This window comes from Anolis carolinensis, chromosome 5 (assembly GCF_035594765.1).
Source record: "Anolis carolinensis isolate JA03-04 chromosome 5, rAnoCar3.1.pri, whole genome shotgun sequence".
Taxonomy (NCBI): Eukaryota; Metazoa; Chordata; class Lepidosauria; order Squamata; family Dactyloidae; genus Anolis; species Anolis carolinensis.
This window is the reverse complement of record NC_085845.1, coordinates 201,477,540-201,495,162: the sequence shown is the minus strand read 5'-3', so window position 1 is coordinate 201,495,162 and position 17,623 is coordinate 201,477,540. Positions and strand designations below refer to the sequence as shown.

Sequence of the window (17,623 nt, the reverse complement as noted above, 5' to 3'; positions counted from 1 at the left end):
GGAGAGTTTTGACTATGCTGGGATTGGACTGGGTGGCTTTTGGGGGTCTCTCCAAACTCTACGATTCTGCCATTGGAGCAGTCAGTGATGCCAAGCCTGTGCCTAAGGAATCCCATTCTTACTCACATAGAAGACGGTGAAGAGCACCACGATGGGGATCTGCAGCATGCACACCTGGACGGCAATGCTGTTCCCGATCTCGATGCTGCAAAAGAGAGAAAAGCAGGTGAGACTCTGCCAGGAAGGGATGGCGGAAAGGAGGACTCCAGGAATTATTGTCCAAAAAAGGAATTATTACCACCACCACCCCCAGCTCTTTGAAGAAGAAGGCTATCCAAAGTCAGGCCTACCTTAAGCTGAGATTGTTCTGGAGCGCAAACTGGATCCCGTTGACAATTTCGGGAAGCTCTGGGACCATCGCAAGCACCGTCACGCCAATGAAATACTGCAGAAGAGAAGCCATTGCTCACAAACATCATTATATCCGTTTATACCCCGCTTTATCTCTCCTGCGGGAGAGTGTCCTAACCTACTGCATCTGCACATGGTTTGGTAGCTGCACATATTTATTAATTTATTTAATTTACATAAATAAATACATTTCAGATAGGAGGGCGCTTCAAAGGGTCACTACTTCTGCCCAGAGAAGCATTGCTTGCCCTCTTTCTTGCCTCTTTGGAAGAACTTTATCAGTCCCACAGCCTTAAGAAAGTTCAGAGTATTCTTGGGGAGTTGTATGTCTTTCGGGCTGTATGGCCATGTTCCAAAAGCATTCTCTCCTGACGTTTTGCCCACATCTATGGCAGGCATCCTCAGGTTGTGAGGCATGGATAAACTAGGCAAGGAAAGTAAATATATAACCGTGGAGAGTCCAGGGTGTGACAAGAGTCTTTTGTCAGTTGGAAGGCAGCGTTAATGTTTCAGTCAATCACCCTAATTAGCATTGGAAAGAATGTGTTGTCGAAGGCTTTCATGGCCAGGATCACAGGGTTGTTGTGTGTCTTTCGGGCTGTGTGGCCATGTTCCAGAAGCATTCTCTCCTGACGTTTCGCCCACATCTATGGCAGGCATCCTCAGAGGTTGTGAGGTATGGAGAAAACTAAGCAAAGAGGTAAATATATATCTGTGGAAAGTCTAGGGTGAGAGAGGTCAGTGTGAATGTTGTGTAGTTAATCACTTTAATTAGCATTGAAAAGCTTATCTGCTGTCTTCTTCCTGCCTCTGGGGCATCCTTTGTTTAGAGTCGTTAACTGCCCTAGGTTGATTCATGTCTGGAAATCCTCTGTTTTCAGAGTATTTCAGAGTATTTGAGAACACAAAAATGCTGGACCATTCTAACAACTATCATGTCAGACTACCAGTATTAAAAAACTCAAGAATCAGAACAGTAAATAAAAAGCAATACTCTGAAAACAGAGGATTTCCAGACATGAATCAACCTAGGGCAGTTAACGACTCTAAACAAAGGATAAGCTTTTCAATGCTAATTAAAGTGATTAACTACACAACATTCACACTGACCTCTCTCACCCTAGACTTTCCACAGATATATATTAACCTCTTTGCTTAGTTTTCTCCATACCTCACAACCTCTGAGGATGCCTGCCATAGATGTGGGCGAAACGTCAGGAGAGAATGCTTCTGGAACATGGCCACACAGCCCGAAAGACACACAACAACCCAGCATTGGAAAGGTTTGTCTCTTGCCTCAACAATTGGGCCACACAGTTGACAGTAAAACCTACACACAGAGATAGATACCTTCAGAAAAACTCCAACCATCACCCAAGTCAAAAAAGGAGCACAATCAAAGCCCTGACAGACCGTGCACAAAGAATCTGCGAACCTCACCTCCTCCAAGGTGAACTCAACCACCTAAATTGGGCTCTCCAGGCCAATGGAGACTCCACCACGGACACCAGAAGAGCTGCAAGGCCAAGAACAAGCCATGAGAGTCAAGACAAAGATCCACCCAGAGGAAAGGTCTTCTTACCATACATCAAGGGAACTACTGACCGCATAGGGAAGCTGATGAAGAAGCACAACCTACAAACTATCTACAGACCCACAAAGAAAATCCAACAAATGCTACGGTCAGCAAAGGACAAGAGGGATCCTCTCACCTCTGCAGGAGTCTACCGGATCCCATGCAGCTGTGGACAAGTCAACAGAGGGACCACCAAACGCAGCTTTGCCCAAACACGAGTCAAAGAACATGAAAGGCACTGCAGACTCACTCAACCAGAGAAATCAGCCACAGCAGAGCACGTGATGAACCAGCCTGGACACAGAATACTATTTGAGAACACAAAAATGCTGGACCATTCTAACAACGATCATGTCAGACGACACAGAGAAGCCATTGAAATCCACAAGCATGTGGACAACTTCAACAGAAAGGAGGAAACCATGAAAATGAACAAAATCTGGCTACCAGTATTACAAAACTCAAAAACAGTAAATAAGAAGCAGCACTCTGAAAACAGAAGAATTCCAGACAGGAATCAATCAGGGGCAGCTAACAACTCTGAACAAAGGATTCCCACAGGCCAGGATGTGAGGCTGGGAAGGCCATTTCATGCTAATCAAGGTGATTAATTACAACATTCACACTGGCCCCCAATAGACAAGAGTTCTCTCTCCCCCCCCCCCCCCCCCGACCCAGGAACTTCCACAGACATATAAAATTTCCTTGCTTAGTTTTGCCTTACCTCACAACCACTGAGGCTGCTTGCCATAGATGTGGATGAAATGTCAGGAGAGAATGCTTCTGGAACATGGCCATACTGCCCGGAAAACATACAATAACCTTGTGATCCCGGCCATGAAAGCCTTTGACAACACATAGAACGTTATCAGTCCCACAACATTAAGAAAGTTCAGAGTATTCTTGGGGTTTCAGCTCACCCAGCATAGTCTTCTTTTTTTTGAATTATTGCCATCCGGCAGACAGTACAGGGTGACAAAGGCAAGGACAAACGGACAAGAGATAGCTAGAGCTGTAACTACAGTAGAATCTCACTTATCCAACACTCGCTTATCCAACGTTCTGGATTATCCAACGCATTTTTGGAGTCAATGTTTTCAATATATCATGATATTTTGGTGCTAAATTCATAAATACAGTCATTACTACATAGCATTACTGCATATTGAACTACTTTTTCTGCCAAATTTGTTGTCTAACATGATGTTTCGGTGCTCCATTTGTAAAATCATAACCTAATTTGATGTTTAATAGGCTTTTCCTTAATGCCTCCTTATTATCCAACATATTCGCTTATCCAACATTCTGCCGGCCCGTTTCTGTTGGATAAGTGAGACTCTACTGTATATTGCAGCCAATGATTATGCCTTGGTGTGGCATTGGTGGTGGGATGTGAGTTATATTTTGTGGTGTGCGCTGGGGAAAGCATTTCATTTCGTTGTACAATATACAATGACAATAAAGTTATTATTCGTCTTCCAATCCAAAGTAGGTGACTATTTCAGAGTGTCCTCAGAATGCTAGCAGCTCCCTTTTTGGGTCTTACCTGAGATACAGGTGAGTTTTCCAGGATGGGGCTGATGTGCTCGGTGGCCAGGTCCGCGCAGGCCGACATGCAGAGCGTGGCCAGAAGCAGGATGACCATGGCCCTCCAGCGCGACCAGTGCACCACGGCGCTGTGGTGGTGGCCCGGCACTAAGGGCAGGAAAGAAAGAAAGGCAAAGGCCTTCAACCATTTGACCAGCCTAGAATCACATTGGCCTTGTTAGCTGCTGCATCACACTCTTGGCTCATGTTCCACTCATGCTCTACTAAGACTCCTAGACCCCTTTCTCATGGATTGCATTTATTTATTCCAGTCTCAGACCAGAAGTCTGAAACATTAAAATATTAAAACCAGAAGTTTCGAACTTCAATGATGTGGATGTTATATAAGCACACACATGTATGTTACTAGCTGTGCCCGGCCACGCGTTGCTGTGGCAAAGTGGTGGTGGTATTGGTTAAAAGTTCTTGTGGAATTTTTATTTGACGTTATTTGTATGTTTTAAATTAATTTTATTGTAACTTATCTTTTTTATTTATTATATTTTATTATTTTGTTGTATTATTTTTAGTTATTTTGTTATAGTATTTTATTGTATTAATTTTTTAGTGTTTTAATTATTTTATTGTATTATTTGTATTTATTTTATTTTTTATTCTTTTATTAACACTGGGCTGAGTGGGTTGCTAGGAGACCAAGTGGGCGGAGCTTAGCCTTCTAAGTAGCAGCAATTGGATAAAAACAATTATTCCTCTCTCTAATTAGGACTATTTTTCTTTGCTTTTTGTTGTATCAACCTAGAGGCGTGGATGATGGGTTGTGTTGTCAAATTTTGAGGTTGGGGGGCCTGTACTTTTGTTGTTTTGTGAATTGCCGTGATGCCATCACTCTTTTATATATATAGATATGTATATGAGGACACTGATATGTACAGAAGCTGCATAGAAGATAGATTCATACAATAATAATATTAATATATTTACATATATATTACTAACGCATTAACAAAATATTAGTTACGGTCTCAGAAGTTTGAAACATGAATATATATATATGTGTGTGCACATGTATATATGTATGAGGACACTTATAAATACAGAATCTGCATAGAAGATGGATTAATACAATAATAATATTAATATATTTACATATATATTACTAACGCATGAACAAAAGATTAGTTACAGTCTCAGAAGTTTGAAACATGAATATATATATATATATGTATGTATGTGTGTGCATGTATATATGTATGAGGACACTTATAAATATAAATGTTTCGAACTTCAATGATGTGGATGTTATATAAGCACACACATATATGTTATATGTATATGAGGACACTGATATGTACAGAAGCTGCATAGAAGATAGATTCATACAATAATAATATTAATATATTTACATATATATTACTACTAACGCCTTAACAAAATATTAGTTACGGTCTCAGAAGTTTGAAACATGAAAATATATATATGTGTGTGCACATGTATATATGTATGAGGATACTTATAAATACAGAATCTGCATAGAAGATGGATTAATACAATAATAATATTAATATATTTACATATATATTACTAACGTATTAACAAAATATTAGTTACGGTCTCAGAAGTTTGAAACATGAAAATATATATATGTGTGTGCACATGTATATATGTATGAGGATACTTATAAATACAGAATCTGCATAGAAGATGGATTAATACAATAATAATATTAATATATTTACATATATATTACTAACGCATTAACAAAATATTAGTTACGGTCTCAGAAGTTTGAAACATGAAAATATATATATGTGTGTGCACATGTATATATGTATGAGGATACTTATGAATATAGAATCTGCATAGAAGATGGATTCATACAATAGTAATATTAATATATTTACATATACATTACTAACGCATGAACAAAAGATTAGTTACAGTCTCAGAAGTTTGAAACATGAAAATATATATATGTGTGTGCACATGTATATATGTATGAGGATACTTATGAATATAGAATCTGCATAGAAGATGGATTCATACAATAGTAATATTAATATATTTACATATACATTACTAACGCATGAACAAAAGATTAGTTACAGTCTCAGAAGTTTGAAACATGAAAATATATATATGTGTGTGCACATGTATATATGTATGAGGATACTTATAAATACAGAATCTGCATAGAAGATGGATTAATACAATAATAATATTAATATATTTACATATACATTACTAACGCATGAACAAAAGATTAGTTACAGTCTCAGAAGTTTGAAACATGAATATATATATATATATATGTGTGTGCATGTATATATGTATGAGGACACTTATAAATACAGAATCTGCATAGAAGATGGATTAATACAATAATAATATTAATATATTTACATATACGTTACTAACGCATGAACAAAAGATTAGTTACAGTCTCAGAAGTTTGAAACATGAAAATATATATATGTGTGTGCATGTATATATGCATGAGGACACTTATAAATACAGAATCTGCATAGAAGATGGATTAATACAATAGTAATATTAATATATTTACATATACATTACTAACGCATGAACAAAAGATTAGTTACAGTCTCAGAAGTTTGAAACATGAATATATATATATGTGTGTTCACATGTATATATGTATGAGGATACTTATAAATACAGAATCTGCACAGAAGATGGATTAATACAATAATAATATTAATATATTTACATATACATTACTAATGCATGAACAAAAGATTAGTTACAGTCTCAGAAGTTTGAAACATGAATATATATATGTCAGAACCCTGCTACTAGAGCCTGGATGTGGCTCTGAGTTTCAGGGTCACTGACATTGATAAGACACCTGCGTCCCAGGACTCGGAGGAGAAACGGCTGATGGACTTGGCGGGGAATTTGCGCGGGGTTTTACTGAGCGGGAAGAGACTGTTCAAATGAGGGGGAGGGTATATAAAGGAGGGTTGGCCGGAGCCTCCCATTCTTGGCTTTTCTGATGTTCATGTTTCCTACAGTAAAAGTTCCTGGTGATACCACAGAGAGTCTCGTGTGTTCATTCAGGAGCGGCTGTGGTGAGCTGACACTAAGCCAAGAATACGGACACCATCCCGCTGTAGCGGTGAGGTGTAACATGCAAGTGGAAGATGAAGAGCTCTTGGGCGCCGGAGGAGGAAGGTCGGAAAGGGCCACTCCCGAGACGGACGCTGAGTTCCACCAGCTGGCGGCCCTGGCGTCATCCACCGCTTATGCCCAGCCAAATGGGGTAACCCAGAGGCGCGGAGTGGTGCGGGGAGATAGCACCGGAGGAGAGGAAGGTTCACCTTCCCCAGGCCCGCAAAAGATGGTGTTTCTGGAGGAGAGGATGTCGGCGATGGAGACCACCTTGGCAGTGATGTCGAGGGCGATGGAGCGCCTGGCGGTTTTGGCGGAGCCGGAGCGAGGAAGGGAACTCCGGGCTAGCTCAATGTGGGACGTGAGCATGGGAAGCAGCCAGGGCTTTGCAGACCTCCCAGCACCGAAGGGAAGGGAAATGCGAAAGGAGCCCGGTGCCCGGCCCAAGATCCAAACGAGCCTGACGCGGGTGGAGGAGAGTGACGACGAAGGGGAAAAGCCTCCGAGAATCCCGGCTATGCTCCCAACTGAGACCCTGGTGCCCCTGGCGAATGCCGGGCGTGGCACAGGACAAAGGGAAGCAGCAGCGGGGCCCACTGGCCCGCAAGGGGGCTTGCGACGGGCGGAGAATTGGGGATTGCCACCACAGGGACCCCTACCGAGACGAGAGGAACTAAGGATCGAGTTTGGGGGAGAGTCCTCTGAACTGGATTTTTTCCTGACCACGGTGAGGGGCTATATGGAGGACAATGCCCACACTTTTAGAACGGAATCCAGCCGGGTACGGGCCATTGGTGCAGTGTTGAAGAGGGGAGCGGCCAGCTGGTACGTTCAACTACACGCGCGGCGCGACCCATGTCTGGGGTCACTCCGACGCTTTATGGGGGCCCTGGAGACCCGTTTCCGAGATCCACTGGAGCAGATCCGGGCGAGGGAGGAGTTGAAGACCGTCTCCCAGGGGCAGAGGTCGGTATCTGAGTATGCGGAGGAGTTCCAATGCCTCGCTGAAAAGGTGCCGGAATGGTCTGCAGTGACAAAGATAGAACTCTTCAAAGAGGGGCTCAGGCGGGAGATCCTCTCCTGGGCGGTGCATCGTGATGAGCCTGACACACTGCGCGGATGGATTCAGCTGGCGGGGCGCATCGAGACATCGCTGGCCCAGGCGAGGAGGCACCGAGGAGGGCTACAGCAGCGGCCGCAGATGAAAGAGGGGAGCCGGAAGGAGGGATCAACCCCAGCCGGGAGGAGAACGGAGCCGACAGGGAACGTGAGCACCAGCAGGAGGGGCTGCTTCGTGTGCGGCCGTTTGGGCCACAGGGCTGCCGAGTGCTGGCAGAGAAAAGGGGAAGGCGGAGGCCCGCCCAAACCAAGAGCCGTGGCAGGGAAACGCGCCGAGGAAGAACCACCGATGAGGCACCACTCGGGGGGGTTGGTAAGTCAGGACAAAGCCATGATAGTGGTCCCCATTCAGCTGGAAAGTGGCAGCAAACAAGCAACCTGCAAAGCATTTGTGGATTGTGGATGTTCCAGGAACATCATCTCCCCTGAATTAGCCGAGGGATTGGGATGCGAAAGAACGAACCTAGAATCCCCAATAGCTTTTTCGCAGTTGGACGGATCCACAGCATCGGGATCATTAGCTAAGTACAGTGCCGAAGATGTAAAGTGTAAGATAGGGAGTTGGGAAGGAAAGGTGTCATTTGTGATATCACAAATAGCCAGCTATAATGTTATACTAGGCATGCCATGGCTGGGGCAGGCCAACCCGCAAATCAACTGGGAGGATAAGAGCATGATCTTCAGGATGAAGTTGGAAGGAGGGAGCCAGGAAGTGGAAAGGGAGCCGGGGAAAAGGGGGGAGGAAGACTCTATCAGGATAGCAGAACTGGCAGATAAATTACCCCCAGAGTATCGGGATTTTGTGGACGTATTTGATGAGAAGGAAGCAGACAGTTTCCCACCGAAGCGGAGAGTTGAAGTGAAGATAGAGCTAGTCCCAGGAGCAGAGCTTCCTAAGGCAAAAATATACCCAATGTCGGCTAGGGAAAAGGAGGAACTGAGAAAATACATTGATAAAAACCTAGCGAGGGGTTTCATAGAGCCTTCAAATTCCCCTCTAGGGGCGCCTGTGTTGTTCAGGCGCAAAAAGGACCAAACGCTGAGGCTCTGCATTGACTACAGGGGCCTGAATGCAATCAGTTCTGGAAATAAATACCCCCTACCTTTAGTGAAGGACTTGATCGCCCAGTTATCGGAGGGACAGATATTCACTAAATTGGACTTAATTGAAGCGTACCATAAATTGCAGATTAAACCAGAGGACAGGTGGAAGACGGCCTTCTCCTGTGCATTCGGATTATTCAATTATCGTGTGCTCCCTTTCGGTTTGTGCGGCGGAGGCGCCGCGTTCATGCAATTAATCAACGAAGTGTTGCATCCATTGTTGTACAAGGGAGTCTTTGTTTTTTTAGATGACATATTGTTAGTATCTCGGACTAAGGAGCAACACATAGAACTAGTCAGGGAAGTCCTGCAAAAGTTGAGAGAAGCAAAACTGTATGCGAAGCTTGCCAAGTGCGAGTTCAATAAAGACCAGATAGACTTTCTGGGGTATAGGATTTCCTCCCAGGGAGTGGCGATGGACCCTGCGAAGGTAGAAGACGTGAGGGGGTGGGAAGCCCCCAAAACACGGAAGCAGCTGCAATCCTTCCTAGGGTTCGCAAACTTCTATAGAACATTTATCAAGGACTTTGCGCGCCTCACTTTGCCATTAACGGATTTGTTAAAGACTAAAGGTAGGGGAGAAACAGCCAAAGTGAAGGCCCCAGGGGCCAAACTGACCTGGACAATAGAATGCCAGGAAGCTTTCGAAGCCCTTAAAAAGCGTTTTACTGAGGAGCCTGTCCTACAGCACCCTGATATGTCTAAAGCCTTTGTATTACATTGCGATGCGTCAGACCGGGCATATGGGGCAGTTCTGCTACAGAAAGACGAGGGGGGGAACCTGAAGCCATGTGGCTATCTGTCAAAAAAGTTTAGCGATACAGAAAAAAACTGGCCGATTTGGGAGAGAGAAGCCTTAGCGATTCTAAAAGCACTAGAGTGCTGGAGACACTTTCTGGAAGGAAGTGGAACACCGTTTGAGGTGTGGACTGACCATAGAAATTTACAGTATCTAAGATCCCCTCGTAAACTATCAGCGAAGCAAATTAGATGGGCCCAATATTTCAGCCGTTTTGATTTCAGACTCAGATTCTTCCAGGGGAAACATAATATACTCGCTGACGCTCTCTCTCGGATGCCTCAGCACGGGGGAGGAATTCAGGAATCTGAAGGGAGTATTTTTCTTGATAAGCAATGGGGCCTGGCAGTACTAACTCGAGCACAAGCGGCCAAAGAAAACAAACGTACTGCCATTTCCACGGGGGGAGGAGAAATATGGGAGGAAGAGTTGAAGCGAGCGTATGGAATGGACAAATGGTTACAAACAAACAAAGAAAAGGGAGAATTGTGTGGGGATTTGGTGTTTGTAAATAAGAAATTGTATATTCCTGAATGTTTAAGACGAGAAATGTTAAGGAAGTACCATGATAACAAGGGTGCGGGTCATCTAGGCCCCACCAGGACCATTAAACTGTTGGCCAAACAATGCTGGTGGCCCGGAATGAGGAAAGACGCCAGGGGATACGTCACGCAGTGTGAATTATGTGCAGAGGGAAAAACACCACCGGGGAAGCCCCAGGGGCTATTGCAGAAGGTGGTGGAGCCCATGAGGCCATGGGAATGCGTAGCCATGGATTTTGTAGGCGAACTACCCCCCAGCAGAGGCCACAGATACATTTGGACAATATTGGACCTATTCTCAAAACAGGCACACTTTGTGGCTCTGCCAAAACTCCCTTCAGCTGAAAAACTTGCTGATTTGTATGTGAAGCATGTATATCGCCTACATGGGTGTCCCGACAAGATAATTAGTGACCGGGGAGTCCAATTTACTGCAAAATTTTGGGGAAAATTCTTACAGCTGTTAGGAGCAGAAAGGAACCTGAGCTCGGCCTTTCATCCCGCGACCAACGGGGGGGTCGAACGTACCCAACAGACACTGTGCCAATTCTTAAGGATGTACACCAATTATAGACAGGATGATTGGGCGGACCTTCTTCCGTTTGCTGAGATGGCTTTTAACGGGGCCGTACATTCGGCCACAGGTCGTGCCCCATTCGAAATAGTATACGGACAGGAGGTGGCACCTTTCCCCAGGCTACCCGAGTGGAAGGAAGGGGAGGGCCAGACCGACGAGGAATGGCCGGCCAAAATCAAGCAAGGGTGGCAAACCGTGGTAGAGGCATTGCGGGAAACACAAAAGAAGTACAAGCTCTTTGCGGATCGTAGGCGCCGAGAGGGGGACAAATTGGGCGAAGGAGATCTGGTTTGGCTGAGCACAAAAAACCTGAAATTGGGGTTCCCATCCAAGAAATTGGCTCCACGCTATATAGGGCCATTCAGGGTAGCAAAAAGAATAAACGAAGTGACCTATGAGCTGAGGCTACCAAAGGACCTAGGAAAGGTACACCCGGTATTCCATTGCAGCCTGTTAAAAAAGTATAAAGGAACTCTGGACAGCGGAGAACAATAGTTGTGTTTAATCTTTTCCTTCCAGGACGAAGGGGAGGAGGACGCCATGTCAGAACCCTGCTACTAGAGCCTGGATGTGGCTCTGAGTTTCAGGGTCACTGACATTGATAAGACACCTGCGTCCCAGGACTCGGAGGAGAAACGGCTGATGGACTTGGCGGGGAATTTGCGCGGGGTTTTACTGAGCGGGAAGAGACTGTTCAAATGAGGGGGAGGGTATATAAAGGAGGGTTGGCCGGAGCCTCCCATTCTTGGCTTTTCTGATGTTCATGTTTCCTACAGTAAAAGTTCCTGGTGATACCACAGAGAGTCTCGTGTGTTCATTCAGGAGCGGCTGTGGTGAGCTGACATATATATATATATATATGTATGTATGTGTGTGCATGTATATATGTATGAGGACACTTATAAATACAGAATCTGCATAGAAGATGGATTAATACAATAATAATATTAATATATTTACATATACATTACTAACGCATGAACAAAAGATTAGTTACAGTCTCAGAAGTTTGAAACATGAATATATATATATATGTATGTATGTGTGTGCATGTATATATGTATTTGGATACTTATAAATACAGAATCTGCATAGAAGATGGATTAATACAATAATAATATTAATATATTTACATATACATTACTAACGCATGAACAAAAGATTAGTTACAGTCTCAGAAGTTTGAAACATGAATATGTATGTGTGTGCATGTATATATGCATGAGGACACTTATAAATACAGAATCTGCATAGAAGATTCTGCATTAATGCAATAATAATATTAATATATTTACATATACATTACTAACGCATGAACAAAAGATTAGTTACAGTCTCAGAAGTTTGAAACATGAATATATATATATGTGTGTGCACATGTATATATGTATGAGGATACTTATAAATACAGAATCTGCATAGAAGATGGATTAATACAATAGTAATATTAATATATTTACATAGACATTACTAACGCATGAACAAAAGATTAGTTACAGTCTCAGAAGTTTGAAACATGAATATATATATATATATATATGTATGTATGTGTGTGCATGTATATATGTATGAGGACACTTATAAATACAGAATCTGCATAGAAGATGGATTAATACAATAATAATATTAATATATTTACATATACATTACTAACGCATGAACAAAAGATTAGTTACAGTCTCAGAAGTTTGAAACATGAATATATATATATATGTATGTATGTGTGTGCATGTATATATGTATTTGGATACTTATAAATACAGAATCTGCATAGAAGATGGATTAATACAATAATAATATTAATATATTTACATATACATTACTAACGCATGAACAAAAGATTAGTTACAGTCTCAGAAGTTTGAAACATGAATATGTATGTGTGTGCATGTATATATGCATGAGGACACTTATAAATACAGAATCTGCATAGAAGATTCTGCATTAATGCAATAATAATATTAATATATTTACATATACATTACTAACGCATGAACAAAAGATTAGTTACAGTCTCAGAAGTTTGAAACATGAATATATATATATGTGTGTGCACATGTATATATGTATGAGGATACTTATAAATACAGAATCTGCATAGAAGATGGATTAATACAATAGTAATATTAATATATTTACATAGACATTACTAACGCATGAACAAAAGATTAGTTACAGTCTCAGAAGTTTGAAACATGAATATATATATATATGTGTATGTATGTGTGTGCATGTATATATGTATGAGGACACTTATAAATACAGAATCTGCATAGAAGATAGATTAATACAATAATACAATTCACTTCATACAATAAAGTGTATTAATTATATTTACATATGCATTTCTAATGCATTAACAAAAAGAAGCAACTATGAGATGTGTTAATGGATAGATATGATTAAAATTAGGGGGAAAATAGAGCCCAGCCCCAATTTAATCACCATACTCCTATGGATCACATTGGCCTTTTTAGTTGCTTCATTACACTCTTGGCTCATGTTCAGCTCATGTTTAATTCTGTTTTAATTTTTGCATATTTGAATATTTTAAATTGTGTGGTCTTATTTAAGCCGTTTCGAGTCTCCTTCAGGAGAGATGAAGCGAGGTATAAATAAACATAATAATAATAATAATAATAATAATAATAATAATAATAATAATAATGGTCTACTAACTCCAAGATCCCTTTCTCATGAATTGAACTGGATTTATTTATTAGGGTCTCAGACCAGAAGTTTGAAATGTTAAAACATTAAAACCAGAAGTTTTTAAAACATTAAAAGCAGAAATTCCAAGATAGACATATAATCAACATAATCAGCTTCATATTTAAAACGTATCCATGATAGGTCTAAGACATGGTATATAACTTTTACGTGCATTTCAATATAATCTCCATTCTCCTATTGATGCAACCTAGAATCGCATTGGCCTTGTTAGCTGCTGCATCACACTCTTGGCTCATGTTCAGCTCATGCCCTACTAAGACTCCTGGATCCCTTTCTCACGAATTGGATTTATTTATTCATTTTAGTCTCAGACTTGAAGTTTGAAATGTTAGAACATTAAAACCAGAAGATTTTATAAACAACAAAAGCAGAAAGTTCTAAGATATGCAACCAACATAATCATCTTAATTCATGATCGCCTCGGTTCAAAATTTTGAACTGTTTTTATGCTTTGATTTATTATGTTATGGTTGCTATCTTCTGTTTTAGTTTGATACTGTATAAGCATTTTATTGGATTGTTGTTGTGTCTCTTATATGTATTTTATTTTGTTTTACTGTAATTGTTTGGGCTTTTTTTTTTTTTTGAGTCTTTTCGGGGAGATGGAGGCGGAATACAAAAATAAAGTTTTTGTTATTATTATTGTTATTGTTATGGTAAGTGTAGGACACGGTATATACCTTTCTCATGTTATTCTCTCAATGTAATAATCATACTCCTGTTGATGCAACTTAGAATCACATTGGCCTTTTTAGTTGCTGCATCACACTCTTGGCTCATGTCTGGCTCATGGTCTAACTAAAGACTTCTAAATTCCTTTTTTATGGACTCTTTCCAAGCCAAGTACCGTATATACTCGAGTATAAGCTGACCCGAATATAAGCCGAGGCACCTAATTTTACCACAAAAAACTGGGAAAACTTATTGACTCGAGTATAAGCCGAGGGTGGGAAATGCAGCAGCTACGGGTAAATTTCAAAATAAAAATAGATACCAATAAAATTGCATTAACGGAGGCATAAGTGGGGTAAATGTTTTTTGAATATTTACCGTATTTCAAAGAAAAACAGTAAGCTAACTCTGTAAGTGCATAAGTAGGGTCAACAAAAACAATATGGAATCAACAATAACTTTATAATAATAATCATCATCATCATCATCAACAATAACAACAACAACTTCCTTTGTATCCTACTCTATCGATCTCCCCATGGAGACTCAGGCCGGCTTCCAACATAGTAACATGCAAACATTCAATGCCTATATAATCAATGCAGAGCTAGATATAGCTCTATAATTATATATACTAATTTCACATTTGCATTTCCCCCCTGAAAAGTTTGCAAATCCTCTGTGCATTTCCCTCCTGCAATATTTGCAAGTCCCATTTATCTATGTTTACATCTATCTAGACATCTCTCTCTGTGTGTGCATATTTAAAAGGTCTATATCTATATTAATATCTATCTATCTAGACATTGCTCTATATAGAGAATTATATCTTTATAGGACTTGCAGAGACTTGCAAACATATGACATTGCTCTATATAGAGAGAATTATATCTTTATAGGACTTGAAGAGACTTGCAAACATATGACTGCTCTATATAGAGAGAATTATATCTTTATTGGACTTGCAGAGACTTGCAAACATATGACATTGCTCTATATAGAGAGAATTGTATCTTTATAGGACTTGCAGAGACTTGCAAACATATGACATTGCTCTATATAGAGAGAATTGTATCTTTATAGGACTTGAAGAGACTTGCAAACATATGACATTGCTCTATATAGAGAGAATTATATCTTTATAGGACTTGCAGAGACTTGCAAACATATGACATTGCTCTATATAGAGAGAATTGTATCTTTATAGGACTTGCAGAGACTTGCAAACATATGACATTGCTCTATATAGAGAGAATTGTATCTTTATAGGACTTGCAGAGACTTGCAAACATATGACATTGCTCTATATAGAGAGAATTATATCTTTATAGGACTTGCAGAGACTTGCAAACATATGACATTGCGCTATATAGAGAGAATTATATCTTTATAGGACTTGCAGAGACTTGCAAACATATGAGGAGAAAATTCATATATTAAATTAATGTATTTGTACGGGGAAATCTATATATTATTTACAAGCTTTGGGGCATGCATTTGCCCAAGGAAGAAATGCAAGCAAAGCCCTCCTAAAAACAACTTTGGCCTCTTTTCTCCTCCCCTTTCCCACCTCTTTTATTTATCCCTTTTCCAACTCTAAAAGTAGCCAGAAAAGGCTTTTTAAAACTTCCCTTCCTCTCCCAAAAAACCCACTCCATTTTTGTTTCCTTAGGAATAAAAAGAAATACACACCTTCTGTTGCTTTCCTTTCCCTCCCTTTTGACTCAAACGTTCTTGCAATAATAGTAATAATAATAATAAATCCTGCAAATTTGCAAGAGTCTCTCTTTTTCTTCCCCTTACACCCATGCAATCTTTTTCTTCTTCCTGGCTTGCAAGGGTTTCTCTCACACTCTCCTTTCGCTTTTGAAAACATTCCCTTGTCACTTTCTCTCTTAAAAAATAAGATAACTCCAGCCTGGGAGGAGAAGCGGAGAAGGAGGTTTTGGAAAAGAAAAGATACTGTGGCCTCCAGGCTCCGCTGCTGGCTTGACATTGACCCGATTATAAGCCAGTATATATGGTAAGTGTGCCCTGATGCTATATGTGTGCATTGCATTTTTATGGCCGAAGTGTAGGTACCATACGTATATTTCTCCCCATTGAAATGCATTGTGCTCGTTTTGTGTTCAGTTTGCATTTGAAGTTCTGACTTACGGTGGCAGTCGCTGACGTGAATGTCGTAGATGTGCGAGTGAGTCTTCAAGGCAAAGACGAGCCCAATGATGTACGCCACGGGAAGCAGCAGCGAGACGGTGTAGACCAGGGGCCTCATGGGAAAGAAGAGAGTATATATATCTATATATATTAGAGGTGTGCACGAAACAAATTCCTTCGTTTCCTTCGTGCTATCGTTTCATTTCAACCTTTCGTCTACACAAATTGAATGATGACATTTTCATAGGAAACAAGAGACGACACGAAAACGAAAGCCGCACAGTCATCGTGATTGCTTTCGTTTTCCTTTCGTTTCTGCCCCGTAACAATAAGCAGGTACTGATAGAGGGATGCTTTCCTGTTACAGGTGATGTTTACCAATGGATATATATATCTATATATATATAAAAGAGTGATGGCATCACGGCGACCCACAAAACAACAAAACTACAGGCCCCCCAACCTCGAAATTTGACAACACAACCCATCATCCACGGCTCTAGGTTGATACAACAAAAAGAAAAGAAAAATAAAGTCCTAATTAGAGAGAGAGGAATAATTGCTTTTATCCAATTGCTGCCAGTTAGAAGGCTAAGCTCCTCCAACTTGGTCTCCCAGCAACCCAATAAAAAATAATAAAAAACACTAAAAAACAATTAAAAACACTAAAAAATTAATACAATAAAATACTATGATAACAGAAAATAACTAAAAATAATACAAGAAAATAATAAAATATAATAAATAAAAAGATAACTTACAATAAAATTAATTTTAAAAAAAACAAATAACGTCAAATAAAAATGACACAACAATTTTTAACCAATACCACCACCACTTTGCCACAGCAACGCGTGGCCGGGCACAGCTAGTATGTATGTATGTATGTATGTATGTGTGTGTGTGTGTGTGTATGTATATGTGTGTGTGTGTGTGTGTGTGTGTGTGTGTATATATATATATATATATATATATATATATATATATATATATATAATGATAGCTAGCTACTCTGGGAATCTAAGATGAGCTTGGGAGAGGAAAGCCCCTGCATTACATCTGGTGTATGTCAATGGGTGATAATAATAATAATAATAATAATAATAATAATAATAATAATAATAATAATAATAAGGTGGTCCCGGTGCTGATGGGCACATTGGGTGCCGTGCCAAAAGATCTCAGCCGGCATTTGGAAACAATAGACATTGACAAAATTACGATCTGCCAACTGCAAAAGGCCACCCGACTGGGAT

The 17,623-nt window shown here is 40.4% G+C and overlaps 2 protein-coding genes across 4 annotated transcripts in view; one reads left to right on the top strand and one right to left on the bottom strand.

The window, feature by feature from the left end:
* LOC100559220 (uncharacterized) overlaps nucleotides 1-17,623 on the bottom strand; it is a 103,652-nt gene that overhangs the window by 4,219 nt on the left and 81,810 nt on the right. For all 3 annotated transcript variants that reach the window (XM_062983348.1, XM_062983347.1, XM_062983349.1), the window contains 4 exons: nucleotides 16,368-16,480; nucleotides 3,534-3,682; nucleotides 351-445; nucleotides 127-205 (listed from right to left, as the gene is read on the bottom strand). In XM_062983348.1, the coding sequence (XP_062839418.1) occupies nucleotides 127-205; nucleotides 351-445; nucleotides 3,534-3,682; nucleotides 16,368-16,480 (436 nt within the window). The remainder of the gene's footprint in view (nucleotides 1-126; nucleotides 206-350; nucleotides 446-3,533; nucleotides 3,683-16,367; nucleotides 16,481-17,623) is intronic.
* Nucleotides 6,327-11,656, top strand: LOC134299687 (uncharacterized). Its single transcript, XM_062983354.1, has 2 exons — nucleotides 6,327-8,096; nucleotides 11,325-11,656. Exons 1-2 carry the CDS (start codon nucleotides 6,549-6,551, stop codon nucleotides 11,364-11,366), a joined length of 1,590 nt encoding a protein of 529 aa, XP_062839424.1. The 5' UTR covers nucleotides 6,327-6,548; the 3' UTR covers nucleotides 11,367-11,656.